This window comes from Acinonyx jubatus, chromosome B3 (assembly GCF_027475565.1).
Source record: "Acinonyx jubatus isolate Ajub_Pintada_27869175 chromosome B3, VMU_Ajub_asm_v1.0, whole genome shotgun sequence".
Taxonomy (NCBI): domain Eukaryota; kingdom Metazoa; phylum Chordata; class Mammalia; order Carnivora; family Felidae; genus Acinonyx; species Acinonyx jubatus.
In genome coordinates this window covers 37,071,668-37,099,390 of record NC_069386.1, presented here as the reverse complement: position 1 = coordinate 37,099,390, position 27,723 = coordinate 37,071,668, and the positions used below count along the sequence as shown (strand labels likewise).

The 27,723-nt window shown below is 39.8% G+C and overlaps 1 protein-coding gene across 11 annotated transcripts in view; it reads left to right on the top strand.

Annotated features, from left to right (window-relative positions):
• Window positions 1–27,723, top strand: part of MAP2K5 (mitogen-activated protein kinase kinase 5) — a 269,517-nt gene that overhangs the window by 17,186 nt on the left and 224,608 nt on the right. For all 11 annotated transcript variants that reach the window (XM_027067609.2, XM_027067613.2, XM_027067608.2 and 8 more), the window contains exons 3-5: window positions 5,619–5,686; window positions 22,087–22,156; window positions 26,894–26,934. In XM_027067609.2, coding sequence (XP_026923410.1) covers window positions 5,619–5,686; window positions 22,087–22,156; window positions 26,894–26,934 — 179 coding nt within the window. The remainder of the gene's footprint in view (window positions 1–5,618; window positions 5,687–22,086; window positions 22,157–26,893; window positions 26,935–27,723) is intronic.

Below are 27,723 nucleotides of genomic sequence, written 5' to 3'. Positions count from 1 at the left end.
TGCTTCATAATATTTGTTTTCCATCTGCTGCACTCTATTTGGTATCTTGCTAGGATTTTTTCCTCCATTTTAAGTGACATTAACAAAATCCAGCCAGTACATAGACTTTCTGGTTCTACTTTTGCTTCCCTAATGTGCTGGAAAATCATATTACTATGCTCCAGGCAAGTAGAGAAGTCTGGAATTCTCATTGTGAACCAGTGTATCAGATCTATCGCATGCCAACGCCCCCCCCCTCCCCCCTTGGTCATATCTAGTAATGCTTTTTTGGTCAGATGGTAAAGAACCTCTGTGGATAAGACAAAAAGTTCAGATTATTTTTTCTACTTCTCATCACTTAGTACTACTACTTCCTCGTGTTCTTCAACAACGTTATTTATAACCTTGAAACTCTTTGTGCCACGTTAGTAAATTGTTATGATTGACACTTCTGTTTAGTGTTCTTTCTATAGCTAATCCAGTTTGATAGGCAAATAGCCAGAGTGTCTGCTGGAATGGCTGTGTGTGTCCAACTTTTAACAGGGAAGTGTTTTAAGTTACTGTTATACCACATTGCTTGGTATGCCTTTCTACTTTCTTACCCTCCAATGACTTCTAATACCTGTCAATTTACTGTCTTTTATTTAAATTTTTTTCCAGCTTTATTGAGATATAATTGATGTATAGCATTGTGTAAGTTTAAGGTGTACACCCTGCTGATTTGATGCAGTTATATGTTACAAACTGATTACCAGCACCGTAGCAATAGCTAACACCTCTAGCCTGTCCTATAATGACCGTTTCTTTTTTGTGGTGAGAACATTTAAGATTTACTGTCAGCAACATGCAAGTATATGATACGGGGTCATTAGCTATAATCCCCATGCCCTACATTAGATCCCCAGACCTTGTTATATGCATAACTGTAAGTTTATACTCTGGCAGAAGCTCCCCATTTGCCCCCAACCCCAGCCCTTGGTAATCGGTAATCACACACTCTGTTTTTTTAGGTTTGGCTTTTCAAATTTTCACATATAAGTGATATATAGTATTTGTCTTTTTCTGACTTAGCATAATGCCCTCCTTGGGATTCATCCAAGTTGTTGCAAACGGCTTTTTTGTGGATGAATAATATTCCAATGTATATATACACCATATCTTTATCTGTTCATCTGTTGGTGGACATTTAAGTAGTTTCCATATCTTCACTATTGTGAATAATGCTGCAGTGAACATGGAGGTTCATATATCTCTTTGAGAGAGTGATTTAGTTTCCTTTGGATAGATGTCCAGAAGTAGAATTGCTAGGTCACATGGTAGTTCTGGTTTTAACTTTTTGAGGAAACTCAATACTGTTGTCTGTGGTGGCTGCACCAGTTTATATTCCCACCAACAGAGCACAAGGGTTCCCTTTTTCTTTTTTCTTTAAAAAAAAATTTTTTTTATGTTTATTTATTTTTGAGAGTGAGAGTGACAGCATGAGTGGGGAAGAGGCAGAGAGAGAGTGAGACACAGAATCCGAAGCAGACTCCAGGCTCTGAGCTGTCAGCATAGAGCCTGACGCAGGGCTCAAACCCACAAACCACGAGATCATGACCTGAGCTGAAGTCAGCCACTCAACCAACTGAGCCATCCAGGCACTCCGCAGGTTCCCTTTTTCTACACATCCTTGTTGTCTCTTGTCTTTTTTTTTTTTTTTTTTTTTAAGTAGGCTCCACACCCAGCATGGAGCCCGACGTGGGGCTTGAACTCACTACCCTGAGATCAAAACCTCAGGTGATGGTCTTGCAGTTTGTGGGTTTGAGCCCCACATCGGTCTCTGTGCTGTCAGTGTGGAGCCTGTTTGGGATTCTTTCTCTCTCTCTCTCTCTCCCTCCCCACCCCCCCTCCCCCCCAAAAAAAGACCTACGCTGAGTTCAAGAGTTGGACACTTAACCGACTGAGCCATTCGGGTGCTCCTTGTTGTCTCTTGTCTTTTTTGATGCAACCATTGTGACGGATGTGAGGTGATAGCACATTGTGGTTCTGATGTGTACTTCCCTGATGATGAGTGATAGAACATCTTTTCATGTGTCTGTTGGCCATTTGTGTGTCTTTGGAATGTATTGTCTTTACAGAGAAGTGTATTCTCACTTTAACCATCAGGGCAAATGGTATGACTGTCATCATGGGGGTAGGTAGCTTGGGTTTTGCCTTTTGGCCAGAATCCTCAGTCTTCTCATAGGTGTGAGGACTTTCCAACTCAGTCTCCTCTCTGACAAGAACGGGGTCTTCATGAAAACTGATCACAAATAGTACAGAGTCTGTCAGTCCCCCGAAGAGCAGTTTATAAAGAAAACCGATAGTTTGTAAAACAGAGGTTCTTATTAATCCATAAGAGCCATTAATTACTATGTCATCTAAGTCTCATTTTATCCCCAGGCTTATCACTTCTCGGCCTTTTGGCTGAGATCAAGTGAAGTCTCATTTTATCCCCAGGCTTTATTAGAATGCTTCTTTCAACGTAGCCACAATCTTTTCCTTGGAGTCAGACCCCTTGTGGGACATCTCCAACACTTAGCACTAGGCTGGCTATTCTGACCTTTTGGCCTCTGCTTTCTGTCCACTTAAAGCCAGGTGTCCTTACAGTATTTCATGGAACTGCTAGCCAAGAAATTATTCTGGTAGCTGACTTCCCTCACAGATTTGTCTTTTTTCCCCCTGAAATAATCCCGTAGAGATTTCATGGAATTCCAAAATCTTCTGTTTTAAGTAGCCTCAAGGGTTCAAGTTCTGGCTTTGAGAACATAGAGAACTCTTTTATTGTTGGGTTGTTCCTGATTGAGAGAGACTGAGATTTAAATGATTTTTCTGGAATCTGTGCCCTTGCTTCACAAATTATAAAAAGGGTTTTCACCTGTTTTATTAAACGCCAAACACTTCCTCATCCTGGGTGAACAATACCTTATAGAGGTCTGTGTGTATCGAAATTTGAATGTAAACAGTTCCTTTGTAACCACGTCTCTGTAGCTAGCTGTGGTGTAGACGTAAGAGTTACAAAAAGTGACTTTGTTCAGGCTGGAAATTTTTACCAAGTTCAGGACTTTATCAAGAACAAATCATTGTAGCCCACATCTAAACAGAGAATTTGACTTGGCTTTAAAACAGAAATGTAAAGTGTTTTCATGTGTGGTAGTATATAACATTATGTCCCTTTATACTGTATCTGGTTTTCCCTCCTTTGTTTCCTGTATTTGTAAGAAGAATCTTTTACTTAACCTTGAAAATGCTAGTTTCTAGAATTTATGTAGACACTCCTCCTGTTTCCAAAACTAGAATGGCATTTCTTTCCCAGTTTGGCTTTTAGTGTCTGCAAAAGGAAGGAAGGAAGGAAAGGAGGGAGGGAAAGAGGCAGAGTGGAAGGAGGGGGAAAAGAAAGGAGGAGTTAGGTTCCTCTGTGGTCCCTTGCACCTGTAACATTGTTAGGCCTGTGCCTTCTTTGTTACTGAAAGTGACCGCCGTGTGTCTTTTATACTAAAACAGGCAGCCTTTAACAAAGTACAGTAGTGACTCTGGACAGCTCCTATTTATGTAGATATTTAAACAGTGTGACTTGATGATACTGGTTTACATTGAATTGGGGAACTCTTTGGGAATGAACTGCAATCCGGGATCCAGGAACAAATGCTTTGGAGAGAAACCCCAGTGAGAGCAGTTGGCTTGGTCACCGAGCAGCGCTGGCTGAACTGCTGGTTTCTGTCGCGCTGTCAGACAGATTGCTATTGGCTGCTGAGGAGAAAAAGGAAGTAGCATTTTGCTCTGAAACAGGCTAATTAGGAGAGAATACAAGCTCCCTCCTAGGGTTTCCATGACCTGGCCACTGAGCAGGGGAGTATCTTCAGAACTGCAGCTGGATGGGAGGGAGGGCCCACTGAGGTGTGGTGGGCGAAGTTCCACATTCTGGACTGAACCGCCCTGTATTTTCAGTAAGAGTCCCCAGAGCATGTCACGTAAGCTTATTCTCTTCGTGACCTGAGATTTGTCAGTTTCTGCAGGCCTGGGATCAGGTTCTCTGCATCTGATCAAATCAGCAATTAGATACTCAAGAGTGACCAAAAAAAATTAACAACACTGATTGTTTAACAAGCACATCGGAGCTCAAGCATCCAAATTGAGAGAGAGCCTGCCCGTCTCAGTTGTCCCTAGGGAGGCTGTGCACATCTTCCAGCAATGTCACTATTGCTCAAGATGTTTTTGGCATTTTTCTTTCAACCATACATTTAGAATCGATCGCATAGGCTGTTCTATCGACAGATCTTTATCTTCAGAAGGATGAAGTGGCTAACTAAATATTCTAAAATATGCAAAAGTTGTTCTGAGTCCTGCCTGGCAGATAGTGTAGGCAAGTGATCAGGTAGGCAGTTCCAGTTTGGGTTAAAAATGAGATCTGATGTTTCCACGTGGTCTAACTTTGGGTTCTTAAAGCAGTTTTTGAAGAGGTATTTCAAAACTATTTTGAACAGGAGAAGCATCATTGAAATGTTTCTGGGTATGGCTGCTTTGATGATACATTTATTCAAATGTATGCATTCTGATTATGTATTTTGTAAAGTCTAAGTATCCTCTAGTTTTAAGACTATCAAATTTTTTCAAAAATAGCATGAATGGCCACTTGAAGCTTACTTGCTGTGGTCAGGGTACCCAGTAGAAATGAAACTGTTCAGAAAGAGCAAGTGAGCCACCAGATAGAATGGGATGTGGGGATAAGTGCGTGACAGTTGCCTTGCAAGGTATAACCTTCTGCTGAACTTCCCACTCGAAGTTCTTCTGTGAAAAGGGAATAGCAATAATCAAGTCATAGTGTCCACATCGTGGGATGGAGGTATGGCATGGGAGGCACAAATCATGGTGCATTGTGTGTAGTAGTGTTCAGTACCTGTGAGCCATTTGCATCGTGCTGCTGTGACAGTGATTGCTTGCCTGGGAGAGAGGAGGACTGGACAAGTAAGGGATAGGGTGATGTGTGGGAAAAGAAAATTACTGAGAGTAGAAAAGACCTATAGCCTCCCTTCAGTTTTTAAAGTTCTCCACACCAAACCTGTTTCGTCATACTCCAGTGACACTTCACCCTGGATACATGTCATGATTGACAAGCAGAATTTTTCTGATTTTCAGCTGTCCCTGAAAGTTTTAGTTCTTTATCGGGGCCCTGTTCATATTCTGTACACACACACACACACACACACACACACACACACACAAACCCCAACTGAAAAACAAACCAATAACCTCAACGTCCTCAAAAATACAATGTTGAAGCTTTGGCTGTCACGTTGTGAAAAGCAGTTGTATTATGTTCCCGGCCAACATGGTTTTTGTACATTTAAAAACTGCAGGTCTTGGGGCGCCTGGGTGGCTCAGTCGGTTAAGCGTCCGACTTCAGCTCAGGTCACGATCTCGCGGTCCGTGAGTTCGAGCCCCGCGTCGGGCTCTGGGCTGATGGCTCAGAGCCTGGAGCCTGTTTCCGATTCTGTGTCTTCCTCTCTCTCTGCCCCTCCCCCGTTCATGCTCTGTCTCTCTCTGTCCCAAAAATAAATAAACGTTAAAAAAAAAATTAAAAACTGCAGGTCTTATCTTACCCTGTGTTTCCTCTTCAACAGATGAGGACGAGGATGGTGATCGAATTACAGTGAGAAGTGATGAAGAAATGGAGGCAATGCTGTCATATGTAAGTATACTACAAATGAGGACTGTTTTTTAAAACGTTAATGTAGTTGAGGATGCTGCTTCTTGGCATGGGGAAGATCTGAAAGTAAATCACAGTTACCATAACATTTTTATGTATGATATACAGGGTTTTCAAGGATTTCCTTACGTGAAAGTTAAGGACGTTCTTTTCAAAAGACACTTACTGATCATATCATGAACATTAAGAATAATGCATCTTAATGACTTTTGCATTAGGTATGGTGCAGACTAAATGGACTATCAATTTCCTGTATTTTTTATGCAGTACTTAAAGTAACGGCTCATTAAAAATGAACCCCTGGGCTCTAAAAAATTTTTCAAAATCTACTTTCAACTGGAGATCTCTTTCACCCTTCCCAACAGACTATGGTTATAATGTAGCTGCAGGCTTGGTGTGGATACACGGTTTAAAAATGTATTCTCAGTTATTTTATGCACTAAAATAACTCTTCCTCCCTCCCTCTTTCTTCCACCCCAGAATGAATGGGGTTACTTACTGACTTAAAGTGATTTGAATATATACTGAATGACTTTTATGTTTCAAATTTCAGTGAACATTTGCTTTAGTGTTTGTCTCAGGACTGAAGTAGATAAACAAGAGAAAAGGGTATATTTCTAAAACTTTAATACTCAGCTTGACAAACCCAGCTATGATGAAGGGGCATTGCTTTTCTGAGCCCTGATTTATGCTGTCTTCTTATTTTGTTTTATTTCCTCTTACTCATTTTTTTCTATTTTATCTGAATTTGTAATCTGTTTACAAAACCTTCTCTAGTGGCCTGGTGGAAAGAGCACTGGACCCGAAGTCAGGAGACCACTGCTCTTCTCTGGCTTGCTGGCCTTAGGCAAATCACTTAACCTTTCTGTGCTATAGTTGCCTCATCTGTCAATTGTGGATAATAATACTTGTCCTTTCTACTGCACAGGGTCATTGTAATGATCAAGTGGGATAATAGATGTGAAAGCCCTTTGGAAAGTTAAAAGTTCTATACAAATGCAAAGTAGTATTCTGGTGGAAATGATGGAGTCAGGGCCCTTGCTGGTCAGTGAGACTCTAATCTTAGCCAGCAGTGAGGCTGTAGGTTTTTGATGGACCTCAACTTCAACCAGGATATTGTTTCATTGTGATGAAAACTGTAAAATATCTGTATGGGTTTCCACCAATAGTTTTAATTTAGGGTAGGAGGAAAGAGAACAAGAAGGATGGCATGATTAACAGAGCGTTGCATTCAGACCAGCACGGAGTAGGAAAAGTCAATTTCCCATTGACTTCCCATTAACTTATTTGAGAGCCTTTGTGCACTGAGAATTTAGAGCAGGGCTCATCAGTACCTTGAAGGGCAGAGTAGGGTTGTCTGCTGAAATGTCTAGCACTGGTATTGATAGATTGGCTAACTCTCCTGAGAATGTGACATGCTTATATTTAGAAAACACACACGTACAGATGGGTTCTAGTTTTTTCACATACATCCATTGCAGAGAGTACATTACTGACATCAGTGTACTTTTATTATGTCTCTGACATAACCACACGCAAAGGTGTGCTTTCAAAAGCGTTCTTTTGGGAAGATCTGACAAATTGTGCTTTGTGAGAAATGTTACTCTATGTGACCACAGTGATGATAATCATTTCTGTTTCTAAGTGCCTACTATATATATACTAGATGCCTAACGTATTTTATTTTCTTTGGTTTTAATAATGACTCTGTGAGGTAGATACTATAATCCCTACGTTTTAGCTGAGGAAGCCATGGTTAAGAAGTATGCCCAAGGTCTTAGAGCTAGCGTGAATGTGAATGTGGAATTTAAGTCCAGCCTCTCCTTAAGCGAAAGCTCATGCTATGGAAGGTGTTTCATGCTGTTTCTGTCCCATCCACCTCTTTGCACATTAGTGTGGGAATCTTTCTGTCATCCTCGTTACTAAATTCTGAATGATTTGTGTGTAGGGCGTACCTTAGTTGAGCTATCTGTAGTATATATTCCTTATGATTTATGCTTATTTTTTCAAATGCAGTATTTATTTTTGTGTTGTAGGAAAATATTAGAGTTATGTAACTGTCCTTAAACTTAAAAGTTTCTGAGATTTCTTTAGAGCCACTTTTTAGTCTGAAAGAAATCATCCAGCTCATTGACCTCCAAATCTGTGGATTTTGTGAACGAATCAGTTTTTATTTTCGCATTGGAGGGCGGACACTGGCATTGTAACCTTTTATTTTGCCAAATAAACACATTAACAAAATAAACTAATAAAAATTGCCTACTGTTAACCATCATTTTACTAACAAATAGAGTCATTTAAAGGTCAGAGATGGTGGGCAAGGCATAATCTCAAAAGTAAAGGTGACCATTAAAGTGAGTCAATTTAGGGGCACCTGGCTGGCTCAGTTGGGGGAGTGTGCTTGTGGGTTCAAGCCCTACGTTGGGTGTAGAGATTACTTAAAAATAAAATAAGATAAAATAAAATAAAATAAAATAAAATAAAATAAAATAAAATAAAATAAAATAAAATAAAATAAAATAAAAAATAAAGTGAGTAAATTTAGTTTTAGGTAAAACGCATTACATTTTTTTTCTTTTTATTTTTTTAAATTGAAGTATAGTCCGCACACAATGTTATATTAGTTTCAGGTGTACAACATAGTGAATTGATATTCTTCTTTATTATTTTTCTTAATTTTTTAATGCTTATTTATATTTCAAGGATAGAACATGAGCAGGGAAGGTTAGAGAGAGGGGGAGCCACAGAATCTGAAGCAGGGTCCAGGCTCTGAGCTCTCAGCACAGAGCCCAACGCGGGGCTCAAACTTTCTAGCCATGAGATCCTGACCTGAGACACTTAACTGACTGAGCCACCCAGGAGCCTCAATATTCTTCTTTTTTTAAATAAATGCTTATTCAGTTTTGAGAGAGACAGAGAGTGGGGGAGGGGCAAAGGAAGAGGGGGACAGAGGACCCAAAGTGGGATCCGCACTGACAGCAGCACGCCCTTCGCGGGCCTCGAACTCATGAACTGTGTGATCATGACCTGAGCTGAAGTCGGATGCTCAACTGACTGAGCCACTCAGGTGCCCCAATAGTCTTTACTTTTACTGGATGGCGAAGACGTTTTTATGAATTGGCAGTGGCCCGTGCATTGTGGTCTGGCTGATCAGGTCCAGGTTTTCTCATTAATTCACTTAAATATTTATAGCCGGGAATCTGAAGTCCTCAAAGAATTTTAACTTATGTTCTTGTCTTCTGATTCTAAATGTTTGAGCAAAATCTTTTTAAATGAAAATGAAAATATCCCTGAGAGAGATAATAAGCTTTAAGTCATTTAAAGCCTAAATGGATTTCCTTTTCCTCTTATCTATTGAGATAGCCCTACCATCCTGTACGCTTCATGTGTTCTGTTTATGTAGAGTCGGGCCCTGAATAAACATTTAAAAAGTAAAGAGTAGGGGAGCCTCTTCCTCAAAAAGCACACAAAACATTGGTTGGCTGCCATTTTGATCTGTCTTGGTTCTTATGATTGAAATTCCTTTGGGTTCCAGTTTGTCCTAAGGAGAACCATTTGGGCCTAATGTCACAATAGATTTTGGTTGAGGGGCGCCTGGATGGCTCAGTCGGTTGGGCGTCGGGCTTCGGCTCAGGTCGTGATCTCACAGTGTAGGTTTAAGCCTCGCATCCGGCTCTGCGGCTCTGCGTAGAGAGTGGAGCCTGCTTCCTGTTCTGTGTCTCCCTCTCTCTCTCTGCCCCTCCCCCGCTCATGCTCTGGCTCTCTCTCTCTCTCTCTCTCTCTCTCTCTCTCTCTCTCTCTCTCTCTCAAAGCTATATAAACATTTAAAAAATAAAAAAAAAAAAAGATTTTGGTTGATAGTCCTCAGTCTCTGATCTGTGAGGAAAAACTTGCATGGTCTCTACTCTTTCGGTCCATTTTGACCCTGAAAAAATTTTTGAATCCAGGATCTGGGTGGTGGCATAGGGGAGATACTGAGAGAGGAGCACATATTTACTGTAAAGCGCAGCTTAGTTTTTCTTGTCAAATTTAATAAATTTTCAGTCCCCTTAGTATTTCTTTAAAATCCATAGAGGGAAAACAAAAGTAGAGACACGTTTACCGGAAATCCCTTAATCATTCTTTTTCACTGACTACAAAGGGTAAATGAATAAACAGCTTGGATCTCTGAATAGAATTAAAAAGAAAATTTGCAATGTCTGGGTTGGAACTTGCAAAATTACTTTCTTCTCCCTTGAATGCAGGCATTTTCTGGCTTTGGGCCAACAGAAGCATAAGTTTTTATCAGTAATTTAAATAGATTTTCGTATTAGACCTGAAAATGTTGCCTTTTTAATTGAAAACTTATCAATTATTTAAATTGCTAGCAGCCTTAGGCTGTTAATTTTATGTGTGCCATAATAATGGCATACAGTGGTTTTTGATACATGTGACACAGAGTATCGCATCGTGGTAAGGATCTGTCATGACAATAAGTTGTCGTGTGCTGTTAAATAATAACCAACATATTAAACCCAAGTCTGTTGTCACACATTAGTACCGTTTTATGTAAGTTATTTAGAAGTTGTATTCTTTTCTTCATTAGATATATTTTTAAGAGATAATGAGAAGAAAACAAAGCTATAATAAATTGTCTTTTAAGAAAATGTAAAGTAATTTGGTCTCCAAGGAGATATTTAATGTATTGAGAGAATCCAGCAGCCAAGTGTTATTACAGCACCATTGTGATCGCTCTCTGCGTTTTGTTATGAGTTTGTGTTAATCAACAATCTGTTTTTATAGCGTAGTTTCTTGTAAGTTATGTTGTTAGAATATTCCACTTCTGGGATCATGGCTTTTCCTCTGACACTATTGTATCTTTTTAATTCCTCCATAAAGTATTTTTTTAATTAGAATCTGAAATGCTTTATTAGGAAAAAAAGTACACCCAACCTACATATTCTGAAAACTAAATACCTGATCATTGCCAATTATTTAAAGGACCTTGTTAAATATTCCCTTACTATGGTTTACTGTTGTTGTTGTTGTTGTTGATGTTCTTGTTCCCCCCTCTCATTTTCTGGGAAGATTAAAAACGGAATGTTGCTTCTCTCCTTCCGTCTTTTTGTATCCGTTGTCTGGCAGAGCTGGCTTCATTTCCTTTCAGCATCAAACAACAGTGCTGGGGCTTGTTTATTGATTCATGTGAAGCTTTATCTATCACTGAGACCTGGTTATAGGAGGGGGTTATTTTAAAGTTAACCTCTGCTTTTGAGTGACCTTTCATTAAGAAACCCAGCAGTACATCTTGCGTTTGTAAATGGATTCATACTTGTTTCTGCTAAATCCTGTGTCTGGTACAGGATTTATTACACCCGGTTCTCTCGATACCGAGAGGCTTGTATGAGTGGAGCACAGTATTAACAAGAGTAATTTTCTTCATTTTGCCCATTCTCTCTCTTTATACCATTTTTCCGCGTTGCCAGAAGAGTATGGGACAAGTTTAACTGTAATGCCTCCCATTATGCAGAGACCTTGTGTTTTAGTGGAGTGTAAGTATTCCCTTTGGTATACTTGACCATAGTGTACCTTTTTAGATGTTGGGTACCATGAGGGAAAATACTCCTTGACCTCTGTAGCACCTTGTAAATTGGGATATGATTAGCTTTATCCAAGTATATATAATTTGGAGATTGCCTCTAAAATCATGCAGTTACCCAAGTAGAGTTGGAAGGAAGGGAGCCTTAGAAGTCTTGTCCAACTGCTTCATTTTGTAGATAAGGAAAATGAGGCCCACAGAGGTCAGATTCAGTTGGAGGTCAAGTTGCCAGTGAATGGGAAGACTCTCAGTGTCTTTACTCCTGGTGGTTTGAAATGATGTTTTTGTTTTGGCGTCTATTGAGGTCCTGCTGAGGAAGCTTTAAAATACTTCTTTTTTCCTGATATCAAAAAAGAATGCTGTTTACTGGAATGTTAGTGTGCCTGAGTTTGAATAGGAATGTAGAAAATACTTTGTGGGCTTTTGAAATTTTAAAGATTTCGTCCTTATCTATAGGCTGAGTTTTACCACAAAATTTGTTGCCCACTTAGGAGTTGAACATTTAACAGCATCAGGGCCTTTGCTGTTGGGAAGTTTTCTTCAAAGACCAAGAGGTTGGAAGCTCATTTTCCACCTGGTGCATTTCAATATGCTCCATGTTAAGTAGGCTCTGCTTTGAACTTTGTACCAGCAAAATCAGCTCAGTCTTCAGTGAGTGGCTGGCTCCCTACAAGTGTGGCTCACCCACACAACGGTTGTGCAGCGTGTTCTCCTGGGAGGGTGGGGAAGTGGTACAAACAGTGAGCGAGCTGAACCAAAGGAAATAAATACATAGCTTTGGAAATTACTCTTTTTTTCTTAACTTAAAAAATGACATTCTCGGGGTGCCTGGGTGGCTCAGTCGGTTGAGCGTCCGACTTCGGCTCAGGTCACGATCTCGCGGTATGTGAGTGCGAGCCCCACGTCGGGCTCTGTGCTGACTGCTCAGAGCCTGGAGCCTGTTTCAGATTCTGTGTCTCCCTCTCTCTCTGACCCTCCCCCGTTCATGCTCTGTCTCAAAAATAAATAAACGTTAAAAAAAATTTTTTTTTAAAAAATGACATTCTCTAAGCTGTATAATATCTTGTTTTCTCATCCTAGTCAAAGAATAAAACTTTTGTTCAGAGGCAGATTATTTTAACTCCCTTCTCTGTGTTGCTTGGGACATGTGGATGCCTGTGAAATAGTGACAAACATGTGGTAGCTGCTTATTTAGCTCCGTTAGCCCCTGTTGTGAAATATCTTGGGGCATCTTTGCTTGTGAGGAACAGAAGCATACTGGAGTTTTCATCAGAACAAGGGGCTTATGTGGCTCTGGAAGCAAAGGAAATCTCCAGCCAGCACAAGCAGGCCTCAGCGGGGGTGCCACCAGGGCACTCTGGGGTGCTTTGGACCACCAGTGTTTTGTCATTAGCATGGCTTTAGTTCATCTCCGTGGAGGGCTCGGTGTAGGCTATGGGCTGTCTGGTTCCTCTGGGGTCCCGTGTCCAGGCAGTTGGCGCGAGGCAGTAGAGCCGTGCGATACCTCAGTTAGCCCCTTGGGGGGGCTCTGGCTTGGAGCTTGTCTTCAAAGGAGATGTGGGCTGCAGGGGAATGATGGACCTCTAGCAGTCGGACTGCCTTGGGGCATACCCAGTTGACTAGGCCCTTGTTGGCAGCTCTTAAGGAACCTCTGTTCTCTTAGGGCCATTCTTACGGGAAACAAGAGGGATATTTTCTACATATATCTGAAACATCAATGTAAATATGCTACAACACAGTAGGGTTAGAGAGATTCAATAAATTATCAATCTAGGCAATATGTCCAAAAAGGTATAAATTTAAGTAATAGAAAATTTCAAAACAAGTTGCTTCTTTCTATGTTTCTCTGTTACTGTTACTTATTATATGTTCTTTACTCATTCCCACCTGCCTTTTTATTTATTCTTTTTTTTTTATTTTGAAAGAGGGAGAGCGAGCACACACACGAGTGCACAAGTGGGGGAAGTGTAGAAGGAGAGGGAGGACCCCCCGATGCGGAGCTCAATCTCATGACTGTGAGATCATGACCTGAGCTGAAATCAAGAGTCGGGTGCTTAACAGACTTAGACAGTCAGGCGCCCCTATTGATTCATTTTTTAATGGAAGTTGAGGGGCACCTGGGTGGCTCAGTAGGTTAAGTGTCCAACTCTTAGTTTTGGCTCAGGTCATGATCTCATGGTTCATGAGGTTGGGTCCCATGCCAGGCTCTGTGCTGACAGTGCGGAGCCTGGTTGGGATTCTCTCTCTCCCCTCTCTCTGCTCCTCCTCACCTCGTGTGCTGTCTGTCTGTCTCTCTCTCTCTTTTAAAATAAATGAACTTTAAAAAAGTAATAGAAGTTGAGCAGTAGGCTGGATCTTTATCAAGCATTCTTGGAAATGGATGGCTAAATAAAGTGTGAGAGAATGTCACATTTGGCCTGCTCCCTGCATGGCCTGATGATCCTGTTTTAAATTTTTTTTTTTTATGTTTATTCATTTTCGAAAGACAGAGCACGAGCAGGAGTGGGGCGGAGAGAAAGGGGGACACAGAATCTGAAGCAGGCTCCAGGCTCTGAGCTGTCAGCACAGAGCCCGACACGGGGCTTGAACTCACAAACCGTGAGATCATGACCTGAGCTGAAGTCGGATGCTCAACTGACTGAGCCACCCAGGCGCCCCTGATGATCCTGTTTTAAGTCGCAGATTCCCTTATCTGTGGGGGATAAGATCCAGGATCCCCTCCCCCCACCCCATGCAGGCCTGTGACTGTGGATAGTACCAAGCCCTATATATACCATGTCTTTTCTATACATACATATCTGTGGTAAAGTTTCATTTAAAATTAGGCACAGCAGGTGATTCACAACAATAACTAATAATAAAATAGAACAGTTACAACAATATACTACAGTGAAAGTTATGTGAATGTGGTCTCTCTCTCTCAAAATACCTGATTGTACTATACTCACACTTCTTGTGATGCCAAGAGTTGATAAAATGCCTACATGATGGGATGAAGTGAGGTGAATGACGTAGGCGTTGTGACCTAGTGTTAGGTTACTATTGACCTTCTGACAGTATGTCAGAAAGAGGATCATTTGTTTCCGGACTGCCTTTGACCACAGGTAACTGAAACCACGGAAAGTGAAACCACAGATAAGGGGGGACTACGGTATTTAAACTTCTTCTTTAGAAGTGCAGCAGAGTTGCTGCAGCCTAGAAATCAGATGAAAGGTTAGTGTAGACACTGCCCCATTCTAACCACGTGGATGACTCTGAAAGCTCCATCCAGGAGGTTCCTACAAGTTTTGGACCCATTGCTGAATACAAATTCAAACCCCTTCTGCCAACACACATTACCTTAAAACTTAGCCAAGTTGAAGTTCATCTGCCATCGTCTATCCAAACCTCTGTTAAGACCATCTGGGGCTCCCTAATGTCCTTTACGGTTTTACTATTCAAAACAAACAGTGTTATCATTAAGTGTGGCCAACTTACTGTCTTTTTCACTTCCAAATCATTAATAAATGCATCCGTCCAATAACATTAGCCTATAAATAGGACCCAGAGTTGTTCCCTGTTGACCTTTTCACTGTAAGACTTTTCATTGTGATTTTCTTTCTCATCATCTAATCTGTCCGCGACCATGTGGGGACCCTTGGTCTAGAGTCCGAGGAAGAGCGTGTGTACGTTGTAGTACCTCAAGGCAGGGGCAGTGAGCTATTGAGAAGTGGGGGGATCTGAAGCCAGATCCGTAAATGCAGTTATTGATTTGGTATTCAACATAGATTAGTTTTATATGTTATTTTTGACTGCTGGAGCAATTGTGTGCTTCCTAAGAGGTCAGCGTCCATAGAAGGAAAGCCTCTCAATGTAAAGTATAAGAAATAACCAAAAGAAAGTGTAACTGAGGACGCACTAAGTAGTGTTCTAATTGAATTTGTATCCATTTAACAGAGTTCAGGTTGTTGGGCTCTTCACTGGGAAAACTAATAAATTAACTATGGACTGCAAATAGTTGGTTAGTTTATTGATTATTGCTGTAATTACTGACTGAGCTACCTATAATGGGGTATGCTTGCAGTATTGACTGAACAGGAATGTGAAAATTTTATCATTAGTAGGAAAAAACCAGCATACTTATTCCTCATAGGTTGAAACACTGTACTGTTAGAAGGTATGTTAAGGAGAGGTTTAGGAAACTGTTCTGTCACGTGTATAGAAGAATAATGTATAAACCTGATTTGATGCGATTTGATATCTAAGACTTGCCACCGAGTAAGTTAGGAGGTATGAGCAATGAAACTAGCTGCCACGTCTCTATCAGCTCCCGTCTGCCTCCTTCCTGTAAACGTTTGTGGAGCACTCTTATGTGTGAGGCACAGTGCTGGGCACTGTACAGCGTCACTTCTTAGGTTTTTAGGGACACAGGCCTATTTGAAAATGTGAGGGAAGTTGTTTATTCTCTTCCCAGAAAATTGACACAATGCAGTGTTTCACATATAATTTCAGGAATTTGAAGGCTCTCCTAAGGCCCATATAGACTCCAGTTTAATACCTCTGCAAGATACAAGAGGTATTACAAGACACTAAAATACACAAGACAGGGCCCCTGCCCATGATTAACTTCCAGAAGAAAAATAGACATGATTCTTTATAATACCCTTTTAATTATTTTATTATTTATAGTACTGTAGTAATGGAGGGAAAGGGAGGGGCACTGACTCAGCCTTGATAAGCAGTTAGTCAAATCTACCTCTGTACTTGGTCTAACAGTGATCTTGTTTAGGGGTTTCTATGTTACCCTATTGTTATGGACGCTTCTCTTCTATGTACTGTTGCCTGGAAGTGGGAGATTCATAGCCCTGTGCCCTGTTTCAAGATTCTTTTCAAGTACTTTATAGAAGGTTTCCCATATACTGCTTCCTTTGATTTGATCTTCTTAATACCTTTACAAGGTGAGCAAGGCAGGTATTGTCCCTATTTTTATAGCTGAGGCTACTGACGCACATAGTGGGTGCCTTTCTTAAGGTCACACAACCAGTAAACGTAGAGCTAGGACCTGAGATCACTCACTGATTTGCTCACTTATTTGTACAGCCAGTTTTTAAAAAAAAATTTTTTTTTAACGTTTATTTATTTTTGAGACAGAGAGAGACAGAGCATGAATGGGGGAGGATCAGAGAGAGAGGGAGACACAGAATCCGAAACAGGCTCCAGGTTCTGAGCGGTCAGCACAGAGCCTGACGCGGGGCTCGAACTCACGCGCCGCGAGATCATGACCTGAGCCGAAGTCGGCTGCTCAACCGACTGAGCCACCCAGGCGCCCCTGTACAGCCAGTTTTATACTATAAATACTTATGGGATAGCAGCTATGTGGCCAAGTGCTATGCTAGGTGGTGCAGGTACAGTGAACATATAGTTCATTCCTTCAAGGAGCCCATGGTCCATTCAGGGAGATTAACAAAAAAGCCAACAGTGTTCAATGTGGGAGGATATGAAAACTCATAATTGCCAGGGAGAGTGATAAGTGCTCTAATATGCTTAAGTGTTAGGCGCTCTGTGAGCACAAGAAGGAGCACCTAGTGTAGCTTTGGGGACAGAGGAGGCTTCCTGAAGAAGGTGGTGTCTGGATGGAGTAAGCTGGGACAAAGGGACAGGGAAGAGAGAACAGTGTGTCAAAGGCTCAGGTGTAAGAGCAGCTGGTGCATTCAGGAGGAGCTACCTGGGATTCAGTGTAGAACAGACAGGGAGGCAGGAAGGGTATGACATGAGATTGGGAAAGAAGGTGGGCTAGACTATGGAGGGCCCAACCTTGGGGAATTGAGAAGCTAGGAAGATGTAGAGTTAATAAAACTGGTGTTGATTAAGTATGGGGAAGAAGGAAAGAGAGATGGTCTGGTTTACCTGCAGCTATCTGGCTTGGGAAAGTAGGTCATTGTGATGTCATTGACCGAGACAGGGAGCCCAGGTGGTGGAAGATGGGTCTAGGGCACGAGGGAGGGTGTGAAAGGTAGAGACCTGTTGAATTTGAGAGGCCTCTGGATAACCAGTTTGGTATGTTCCAAATCTTAGGAGAGAGATTTGGGCTGGAAATAAAGATTTGTGATTCATCAGCTCCTAATTAGTCTCAATGAGTCCTCTGGTAATTGAAACCTTTGAAGTGGCTGAAGTTAACTCAAGGAGAGTATAAAATAAGAAGAGAAGGTTGATGAAAAACCATGGGGAGCTCCAGCATTTAAAGGAGGGGAGGAGAAAGAACCACTTACCGGAGACTGAGTTGAGTGGGCAGAGAGGGAGGAGGAAAACCAGAGGGGGTGCTGAGGAGGGAGGGAGAGGTCACCCGTCAGCGCGGTGCCATGTGTCCCCAGTGTGTGAAAAGATTGGTGACATGGCTGAACCCAAACAGGGTGTAACTAAAGAAGCCACTCTCCCCACCAGCTCAGCAGTCTGCCCAATAACCCAATTTCTTTAAATGTTTTCAGGTATGAGAAATAAGAGGTAACTTACCTTTGGACTCTTAAATAGTAAACGTACATTTTATGTTCTGAGTACACGAAAGAAGTATTTTTGTTGCTGTTGTTCACTGATAAACCTTTTGTTTCATCTATGAACGATACTCGCAGAATAGGATAGGGTTGTGAGAAATTAAATGAATAAACAGAAATAGCTAGTGTTGAGCCTAGTACATAGTAGGTGGTCTATAAGTGGTTGTGTATGTGTGCGTATCTCCCTATGTCTCTGTCTCTCTTTTAATAGAGAACTTGTGCCTTGTAAAATGAAACGGTGCTGTTTGGGAACTCAAGTTTTTTATATGACAGATTTCCACGAAGACAAAAAATGTTGTAATTATTGACTGAATTGTGCTGTTGGAATTAGAATTAGGTTCATAACAAATAGGAACACTGTTTGATAAACTTGCAAACAAAACAAGCCAAGAATTGTACTTGCTATCCCCTCGTTGAATCTGGCCCTCTGTTTCAAATTAATTAGATTTTTGGATAACTGTGCTAAACTTTGTCACATCCTTATTAAAATTGTTTAAGGATTTTGAGGAGCATCTCAGAGGGACGCAAACTAATCTGAGTCTGGTACTAGAGATTCCATTAGCAATCACAAAACTGATTAATCTTTTACTCCGTTAGCTTATTGATTATTGCTGCAATTACTGCGCGTAACGGATTCTGTCAGGAACACCAGCAGAAAACACGTTTTATGCCTGCTGCTGAGGTACTCAGTCTGAGCACGGTATTTTGTACTTTTTACACAAAACTGTTTTTGTATTTTTAACTGGGAACACTTCTATTCAGAAAGTGCTGTTGTTTCAATGGTAAGAGGTTCACTTTTTAATTTCTCAAACACCAAGAATACATTACAGTTGGCAAAGTGCCTTCAGAAATTTCTCTTGCTGCTGTTTCATTTGGAACTTCACGGCCACCCTGTATGATGGACCAGCTATCTTTACTCTCATTTGGAGGAAACAAGGGTTAGGTAGCAGAATCAGAATTAGACCCTATTTCAGTCAGTAAATATTTATTGAACACCTGCTATATGCAGCTCTGTGTTAGGGATAATAAGAGCCAGGATAGGATTATAAAGATTATGTTTAAAAAGTTATTTGGATAGCTTCAGATTATGCCCCCATTAATGTTAAAATGGTCACTGTTACTTTGCTGTCCAAGCCATGTTAAGTATCTTGGCATAGGGGCACTTGGGTGGCTCAGTTGGTTAAGCTTCTGACTTCAGTTCAGGTCATGATCTCACAGCTTGTGAGTTGGAGCCTCTGCGTCGGGCTCTGTGCTGACAGCTCAGAGCCAGGAGCCTGCTTCGGATTCTGTGTCTCCCTCTCTCTCACTGCCCCTCCTCCGCTTGCACTGTCTCTCTCTCAAAAATAAATAAACATTAAAAAAAATTTTTTTTAAGTATCTTGGCATGTAAGATTTAGCTTTTTATTTGTTTGGGTTTTTTTCTTCAGTTTGGTTTGGACTGTTAGAAGTCATTGCTTATTTTATCACTATTGAGAACAAAATTGGAAAGGCTCTCTTTAAAAGGAGAATATCTAAAAACACTGAGAGATTGCCTGGATCTGGAAACCCCTTGCTCCCCAGCTTCGGTGCTAGCCCGTCTGCCCCTCAAGTGAGTCTCCTCTGGCTGTGTAGCATCTTCGTAATCCGAGGGGAGGGAACTATTTCCTTGCCCAGCTTATGTGCTGGGGAATGGCCACTCCCCACATCGGGGCCCTGTGAGTCCCCCAAGTGCCTTGCTCGTCTCACTGGGCAGCACAGGCGCACACACGGCCTGTCAGGACTGCTCTGGGCTGGGAGGTACGCATGGCCCCATGCCATATCTTCGTCCCTTCGAGAACGCTCGGTATGCGGCAGCCTGAGCTCTTAGGCCTGGTGCCTCTTTGCCAGCCCCACCGTGGCCCTCACAGGGCCTGCTCCTCAGAGTTGCTTGTCTGGAGTGGGCCCAAGCCATGGGTTTAATTACCACCCTTTATGGTGTGCTTCTGATGCTGAATTACTTTGCTGTATGGATCACAAGATTCTCTGTTAATACAAACAGAGATCAAACCCAGTATTTCAGCAGGAAAAAAAATGTCCCTTGGATTTGGAAGAACTGTGGAAAACAAAAAGCAAATGCTAACTACTTGCTTTACAGATACTGGCAAGTGGCACACTTAATATCATTACTGTGACTGTGTTAAAGGTAGCATAAAGGGATGGTTATTATCCGTGGCCGAAAAATTTGTGCAATGGTTATAAACGTATGTATAGTTTGCCAGTTGATTTGGCACAGGTCTGAAATGAAAGGGAAACCAAATTTATTTATTTATTTTAGGAGACAAATAAATAAAGTTGGAAAACAGGTCAATTTCATGCATGCAAGGTTTTATAGTAGGAAAAAATGCATTGCACCTGTTCTGACCCTTTACATTTGAGGTTATTTGTTTTCAAACTTGACCCCGAGCACCAGTTTCAGACAACTCTATAATTAATTTGTTAGACAAAGCATAAAGATATTTTATTCGTTTTGATCTCTAGGACTGTAGTGAAGTAGTAACTGAAATTACTAACCTATTGTACATAGCAGTTAATTAAAGAAAAGCATTAACTATAGGAGAACACCGCCACTGCTGTTGTCTTGTATCAGTATAAAAAGGCAGTAATTTTTTTGACAGCCACTGATTGGAAAGTTGCTTGCAGCCTTCCAGAACCAAGGGGGTACATGCTGTGGATCAATAACCGGCAAATTTCCCATTAAAAAGAATACCTGAGCAATGTTCCAAATAGCCACTGGCATCTTAATTTTCCATGGAAACCTCAAATACTTGTGTGCCGAGGACAAGTCATTTTTGGACAATTTTTCCAGACTACTTGTTAACAGTTATTGCTGTCCCAAAAGGTTGACAGCCTACATGATTGATATTTCATTTACTTGTCATCACTGTTTGAGTAATGGCGAGCGGTTTATTTCTGTGGTTTTAAGGAATATAGTCTCCTGAATGACATTCGCCTTGGTATGTATTCCAGAGCGTGTGTCACACATGTTTATGCCGTGTGTATCTAGGCTTCTACGTCCACAGAAGGAGAGGATCAGTTTCCTTTACAGTTTGAAAGCCCTTGGAGAGGAGGATACACTTGTATCAGCCCACAGCTATCAAAAATTCACTTCACTTTGTTTGTTTTCAGGACAAAGAGCCTTAGATTGGTAACTTGTGATTCCCAAGATGATGTAGAATCACATAATTCCCTTTATTTTGTAAAAAAACAAAAACAGAAACAAAACCCTTGATTTTGTAATGATTTTAACGTACGTAAAAGCACTAGGAAGATGTGTGTGTCTTCTAAAGAAGACTTTTTTGGAATGTCAGCAAGTAATGATTATCAAGGAAGAATTTCTCCCAAATGTGGCAGTTACATAACGTGTATGTGGTTTTAATATAGAAACGGCAAGAATGAAAGGAGAGTTCTGCTCTGTGTGTGACAACCCACAAAACACAAAATCAGTTGTTTTCATCGCTGACGTTTTCCACTTTGTTATTTGTCACGTGGTAAAAGTGAGGGCACAGAAGCCGTCTCCAAGTTCGGTGGACATACGCTCACCAATTAGCAAATTAAGGAAAATGGGAATCAAACCATAATATAACCTGGTGAATGAATTTGTGTTTATGAAGGAGTGTGAAAGCTTTTTCACTTGGAACTTTATGTTTTGTGCCCAGAATTTTAAAGTGAAATTTGATCTGTGCTAAAGTGTTTAAAAGACTGAAGCATGAAAGGTATGTTTGCTTAAAACTGAGCTACCTTTCTGTCAGATTAATCCTGTCATCTTTGGGTAGGTCATACCTTGTTTGCTTTTTCCACAGTCTATGATTTAGATTCCCGTCGCGTGTACATTTTTAACACAAATATGTATAATGTTTGATCTGCCGGGCACACAGGTCCAGGCTAGGTGGGGAGTGTCTTCATTTTGCTTTGCAAAAACCCAGAGAAAAGAACAAGAAGCAATTTGAGAAGTTTCCACTGAAAAGCTTTTTGTGTCATTTTTAATACATGTCATTTTCAAAATATTTCTTGAAATCAAATAGTAAATTCTTAATCAACATTTTTACTTTTAAAAACAAACGACAGAGTGGAGGATAGCATTATACTGGACTTTCAATGCTGAATATAGTCATTTTTATGTGCAAATAGGACAAAGTATTCTCAAGGCTGATATGTATGTACCAGCAATTTACAAAAGTACTATGAATTAAACAACCCATAAGTGTCTGTTCCAGTATTCATACATTACTGAGTAATCTCTTTCTATAATCTCTTTGCAGTATTATTCCACAGTAATGGAACAGCAAGTAAATGGACAGTTAATAGAGCCTCTGCAGATATTTCCAAGAGGTAATGTTGAACAAATTCTAATCAACAATGATTATTTCAGTAAACTGTTTCATCAACAGTTATGTTTTCCAAAGGTTTAAATGCACATAACATGATGTTTAGCTCTTAATTTGAAAAAACAAAAGAAGTATTCATTATCGTGGGGATTGCAGGCTATATTATAGTTATGGCAGATAAAATATCTAATTTACTAGAGTAAATTAAACTAACTAGATTGTTTTTTGTTTTTGAAGTACATACTTACATTCGCTTAAAGAACTCTTTGGGGGTCCACATGGTTTCTAAACCAAGGCAAATGAATGACTTTAATTTCGGATATTTATAAATTGTGGCTCATGATGGTAGCCAAAGCTGCTGTTGAGGAGAAAGCTTTCATCTAGTGCAGAAGCGAAGATGTACTGTGGGGTTTTAGGAGAGAAATTTTGATAATGTTTGGTCCTTGGTTTTTTGGGGTGACATTTTCCAAATAATGGAAAATCTTCATAAATAGGAATTTAATTGTCAAGTCTCCAAAAAATATTAGCTGATGAGAGTAAGTTTTGGTGAATCACCAAGTCAATTAATATTCCTTTTTTTTCTTTTAGATTGGCAGTACTAGCCGCCTATCTGATATGATTGATCAACTGTATATTAATGTTTCCTCAAAATTCGAAAAATAGTAGGGGCGCCTCAGTGGCTCAGCCGGTTGAGCATCCAACTTTGGCTCGGGTCTCATGGTTCATGAGTTTGAGCCCCACATTGATGGGACTCAGGGCTGACGGTGGGGAGCCTGCTTGGGATTCTCTTTCTTTCCCTCTCTGCCCCTCCCCCACTTGCACACATGCACGCTAGTGTGCATGCACTCTCTCAAAATAAATAAACTTAACAATTTTTGAATAATAGTAAAAAAGAACAGTTTAATTATGTAAACCATTAAGTCTTTCACGCATGATACCTTGCCCCACTTGGAATTCATATTTTTTTAACTGATGGAGCAGATAAGGAAATGCTCCAACTTTTTTAGAAATAACTTAATGCTAAGTGAAATAAGCCATACAGAGAAAGACAGATACCATATGTTTTCACTCTTATGTGGATCCTGAGAAACTTAACAGAAACCCATGGGGGAAGGGAAGGAAAAAAAAAAAAAAGAGGTTAGAGAGGGAGAGAGCCAAAGCATAAGAGACTCTTAAAAACTGAGAACAAACTGAGGGTTGATGGGGGGTGGGAGGGAGGGGAGGGTAGGTGATGGGTATTGAAGAGGGCACCTTTTGGGATGAGCACTGGGTGTTGTATGGAAACCAATTTGACAATAAATTTCGTATATTAAAAAAAATTTTTTTTAATTAAAAATTAAAAAAAAAGAAATAATATCTTTGTCAACTGATACTGTACAGGTAATCATGGTTATGGGTTTTTCAATTAACCATTCTAGACTTTCATTACCTGTAACTCTCTGAAGTTGAATGGTTCAGTTAACCAGTAGCCTCTAATTTACACTGATCAAGTCTCCAAAGGCAGCTGATGTGGCCAGCCCACAAGAAGGTCTGGGTTCAAGGGTAATGCTTTTCTAGTGTTAAGGTGAGCAGTGGGATTGGGAGTACTTAGTACATTATTAATGATAATGCATTAAAGAGCTAAGTAAGTAAACAAAATGGGGCCATTGATAGTGTCTGTGAAACAAAAATTAAGATTAATCCAATTCTGTTGTGCCTGAAGACTAAAAATGAATTAAAAAAAGAAAAGAAAAAGGAATGTTGCCATTTCTGTGCATTAGGCCAGTGACAAGGATGCAGATTGCTTCTTGTTATTTTCAACGATGGGAGAATTGGGCAAGTTTCACAATTGTTTCTCCACAAGAATACTTTACCAGCTGAAAATTTCCATTAATTGTTTCCCTACTTGACATAATAACTCTTTTGTTATAGCAAACTCTAGTACAGTAACGTGGAAAATCATACCAATGCTCTGGGTCTTTGTTGTTTTTTCCCCCCTCCAATAAAAGATTTACTCTTCTTCATCCAAAATCTTTCAAAGTTTTTTTTTTTCCTTTTCTTTCATGAGCAGTCCTTTTCAGTCTTCTTGTCTGTACCATTGTGCCATCTCTCATGGCAGTGACAACCTTTTTTTAGACATCTGCTGTGTTCAGGCAGTAATATTCCTTTAAGTGTTATCATTTCTCATTTTTCTGACATTTCTGTCTATTAGGTATTACTGATTCCATTGTATGGATGAGAATATGTAGGTTCAGAGAGATTAAATAATTTCAGAGTCCACAACAGCTTTAAGTGGTTAGTATACCTTTTGAATAAGAATTTTGTTTAAATTATAATTTGCTTAAAGTGGAAGGGCATATAAATGAAAATAATCGTGGAGTGTGCTTGGAGGCAGTCTGCAGGGGGTTGGTAAGAGTGTAGAGAATAGTACATTGTAGGGAGAAGATACTTAAAAGAAGACAGTATATGAGATATGATTGTCGCATGTAGTCCTAGAACAGAACTATTAGGCTCTAATAAATTATTAAATAAAGTTCTTCCAGGCCATATTAAAATTTTTTTTTTAGTTTATTTATTTATTTTTGAGAGAGCAACTGAGAGTGAGCAGGGGAGGGGCAGAGAGAGCGGGAGAGAGAGAATGTCAAGCAGGCTCCGCAGTGTCAGCATGGAGCCCGATGTGGGGCTTGAACTCACAAACCATGAGATCGTGACCTGAGCTGAAACCGGTAGTCAGACACTTAACTTACACCCAGGTGCCCCCATATTTAAATTTTTTTAAATATGAGATTCAGTCTCCTTATCTCTATGGTTTCTTGGATGTTATTGTACGACTCTGTTTATTGTATTCTTGCTTTTTGCTTACCTATATTTTATTTTTATTTTTTTTAAGCTTATGTATTTATTTTGAGAGAGACAGAGACAGTGTGAGTGGGGGTGGGGCAGAGAGGAGAGAGAGAATCCTGAGCAAGCTCCATGCTGCCAGCACAGAGTCCAGTGTGGGGCTTGAACTCACAAAACCACAGGATCATGACCTGAACCAAGAGTCAGATGCTTAACTGACCGAGCCACCCAGGCACTCTACTCTGACTTACCTATATTTTATATAGGTAAATGTGATTACACAAATTTAGACAATTAAGATATAGACATACTGGGCAGATTGACTGGGTTAATACTTAGTTGGTTAGAGGCCTCCCAGACCTTAGTTTCTTCAGTCAAGCCCCATGCTACAAAGAATCTCTAGACTGAACAAGTGAGAAAGATAGGAGAAAACGATTTTGTTCTAACCTCAGGTGTTCTCATTCCAAGTAAGACATTTGCCTTGGATGGTAACTCCCAGCTCATTGCTATCCTCCCTGTAGTTAAAAGATATGTTAAATATTGATAACTATGAAAACTTTCTAGCTTTATGCAACTTCTGACTCCATAACTTTAGGAAATACGAGGTTACTGGGTTTTTTGAATATTGTTTAGATTTCCAGTCATGAAGATTTGAGAAGCCCGTTGAATAATGAGGCACATGTTTAGGTAATAGGTAAGATTGACACCTGTCTCTGATTCCTTAGCCACTTTCTTATTAAGTGAAATTTATCAATGTACTGGGTTCTTAAGTGGAAATACTCTGAAGTGTTGTCTTAGGAAGTATTAATGTTCCCTCGAGGATCAGGCATCAAATATATGTGACTTTTGTTTTGTTCAAAAAGTTAATTTCTATTTTATGGAGAAAAGATTTGGAGTCCTAATTTTAATGTATTTTAGAAAAATAAAAATTCTTTATTAAGGTTTAGATATATTTTCTAGGAGAGTAACATAATAAATTTGAATGTACTAAAAATATACACAATTAAAACAATTGATATGCTTTGTAATTATTACCCACATCTTCTTATTAAACAGTTTTATTTCTTGTTGTCAGAAACAGAGGAGAAATACATGTACATCTGAGGGAGGAGGAAAAAAAAATCAAATTCATCCTTCCCAAACAATCAATCAAAATTGACAGTCCCTCAACATACAACATGTAGGGCACCCGTAGCTTTCAGATGGAAGCAGCCTATAAAATGGGCAGGACGCTTTTGTATTTCTAACATTTGATGAAGAAGCATTTGCTGAATTGGAAGAGTACTAACCTGTACATCCTGGTGGTGTCGGGAAATTAATATTTTTCCTGGCACTGCTCTGTCGTTAGACTTAAATATTAGAAGATGTCAAGATTTGCAAAAAAATGCAGTAAAATTAGTGATATCCTTGTATTTTAACAAATTTGACTAATTATTGCTGTGCAAACTGGTATTCAAACTTGAATATTCCATTTTAGAGTCTCTGAACATCTTTCTGGCATTAAAAGACCCTTCTCCAACCTCCCACCATCCCCCCTCAAAGAAAAAACCCTAGCTATTTTCAAAGTAGTTTAAGTGATAGCAGATATACAATGTAATGGAGTTGAGGAAAGATTGCAGAAATTTGAATTATGAAAGGAATCTAATCATTTTAGCTCAGTTAACTTGATTTTTATATGTTTTAAGCAGAAATTGGAATTTATATGAGGTGGTGTCAGAAAGCTCTTTGCATTTATAAATGCTCACTCCTGCAAGTTAAAAACCTTGGTTCATAATTCCCACTTTGGGTCTTGGGAGCCACTTTTCAATCATTTCTCTCTGCTAATTTTGGTGTCACCCTCATTTCTTTTTAAACGATTCATTTTGAGCAAATTTGTAAATGGCCCTGATGTGTTCTACAATTTAGTCAATTACTGTTTCAGCCTGCAAGCCTCCTGGGGAACGGAACATACATGGCCTGAAGGTACGAATTTCAATAATTGTTTCAGTAAAGTTAGATGGATTTGTAATGCTGTGTTCCACTTATTGAAATGTCAAATAAAACTGCACTTTCTCAAGCTCTGACAAGCGATCCTTTTTTTTTTTTTTTTTTTTCCAAAGGGGATGTGGAGGGAGATTCATCTGTAGTATTTGCTCAATATGTGTACATATTTGGATAGAAGGCTTTTTGGGGGCCACATTTTTTTTTTATTATTTTGAATCATTTTGTGGATCCGTTTCTTCAGGATGATTCTGAGCACTGGTGTCCACAAAGATTTATTTGCGTGAAAATACAGACTTCATTTCAGTGATTAATTAAGCACCTAAGCATATTGCACACAGAATACCCTCCTCTTTTTTTGACATATTTATGCTAGAAACATATATTTATTTGATGTCTTTTCATTGTTCTTTGTCTTTTGAATTTTGGATTTCTGCTTACAGCTTCACATTTGAAAGAAAAGCTGGCTATTGTATAGATTCAAGCATTTTATAATTAATTATTTGGACCTCGTTTTTCAGTGAATAGGAAACATTCTGCAGTGTTCTGTTTGGTTTTAGAGCTGGAAGGGTATGAAAACGTGAGGTTCACTACTAACCTCGGGATGTATTCTTCATGTTCTTTTTTGAACATATTGTTTTGTATATGAAACAAAACAAAACAGTGAATTGAATTCAGTTCTGGAGAGTGAATTGCAATTTTCCCATTTATCTCTCCTTTTTTTCAACACCATTTAGGTATTTGAATAACAACAGGAAAAGTATATTATGT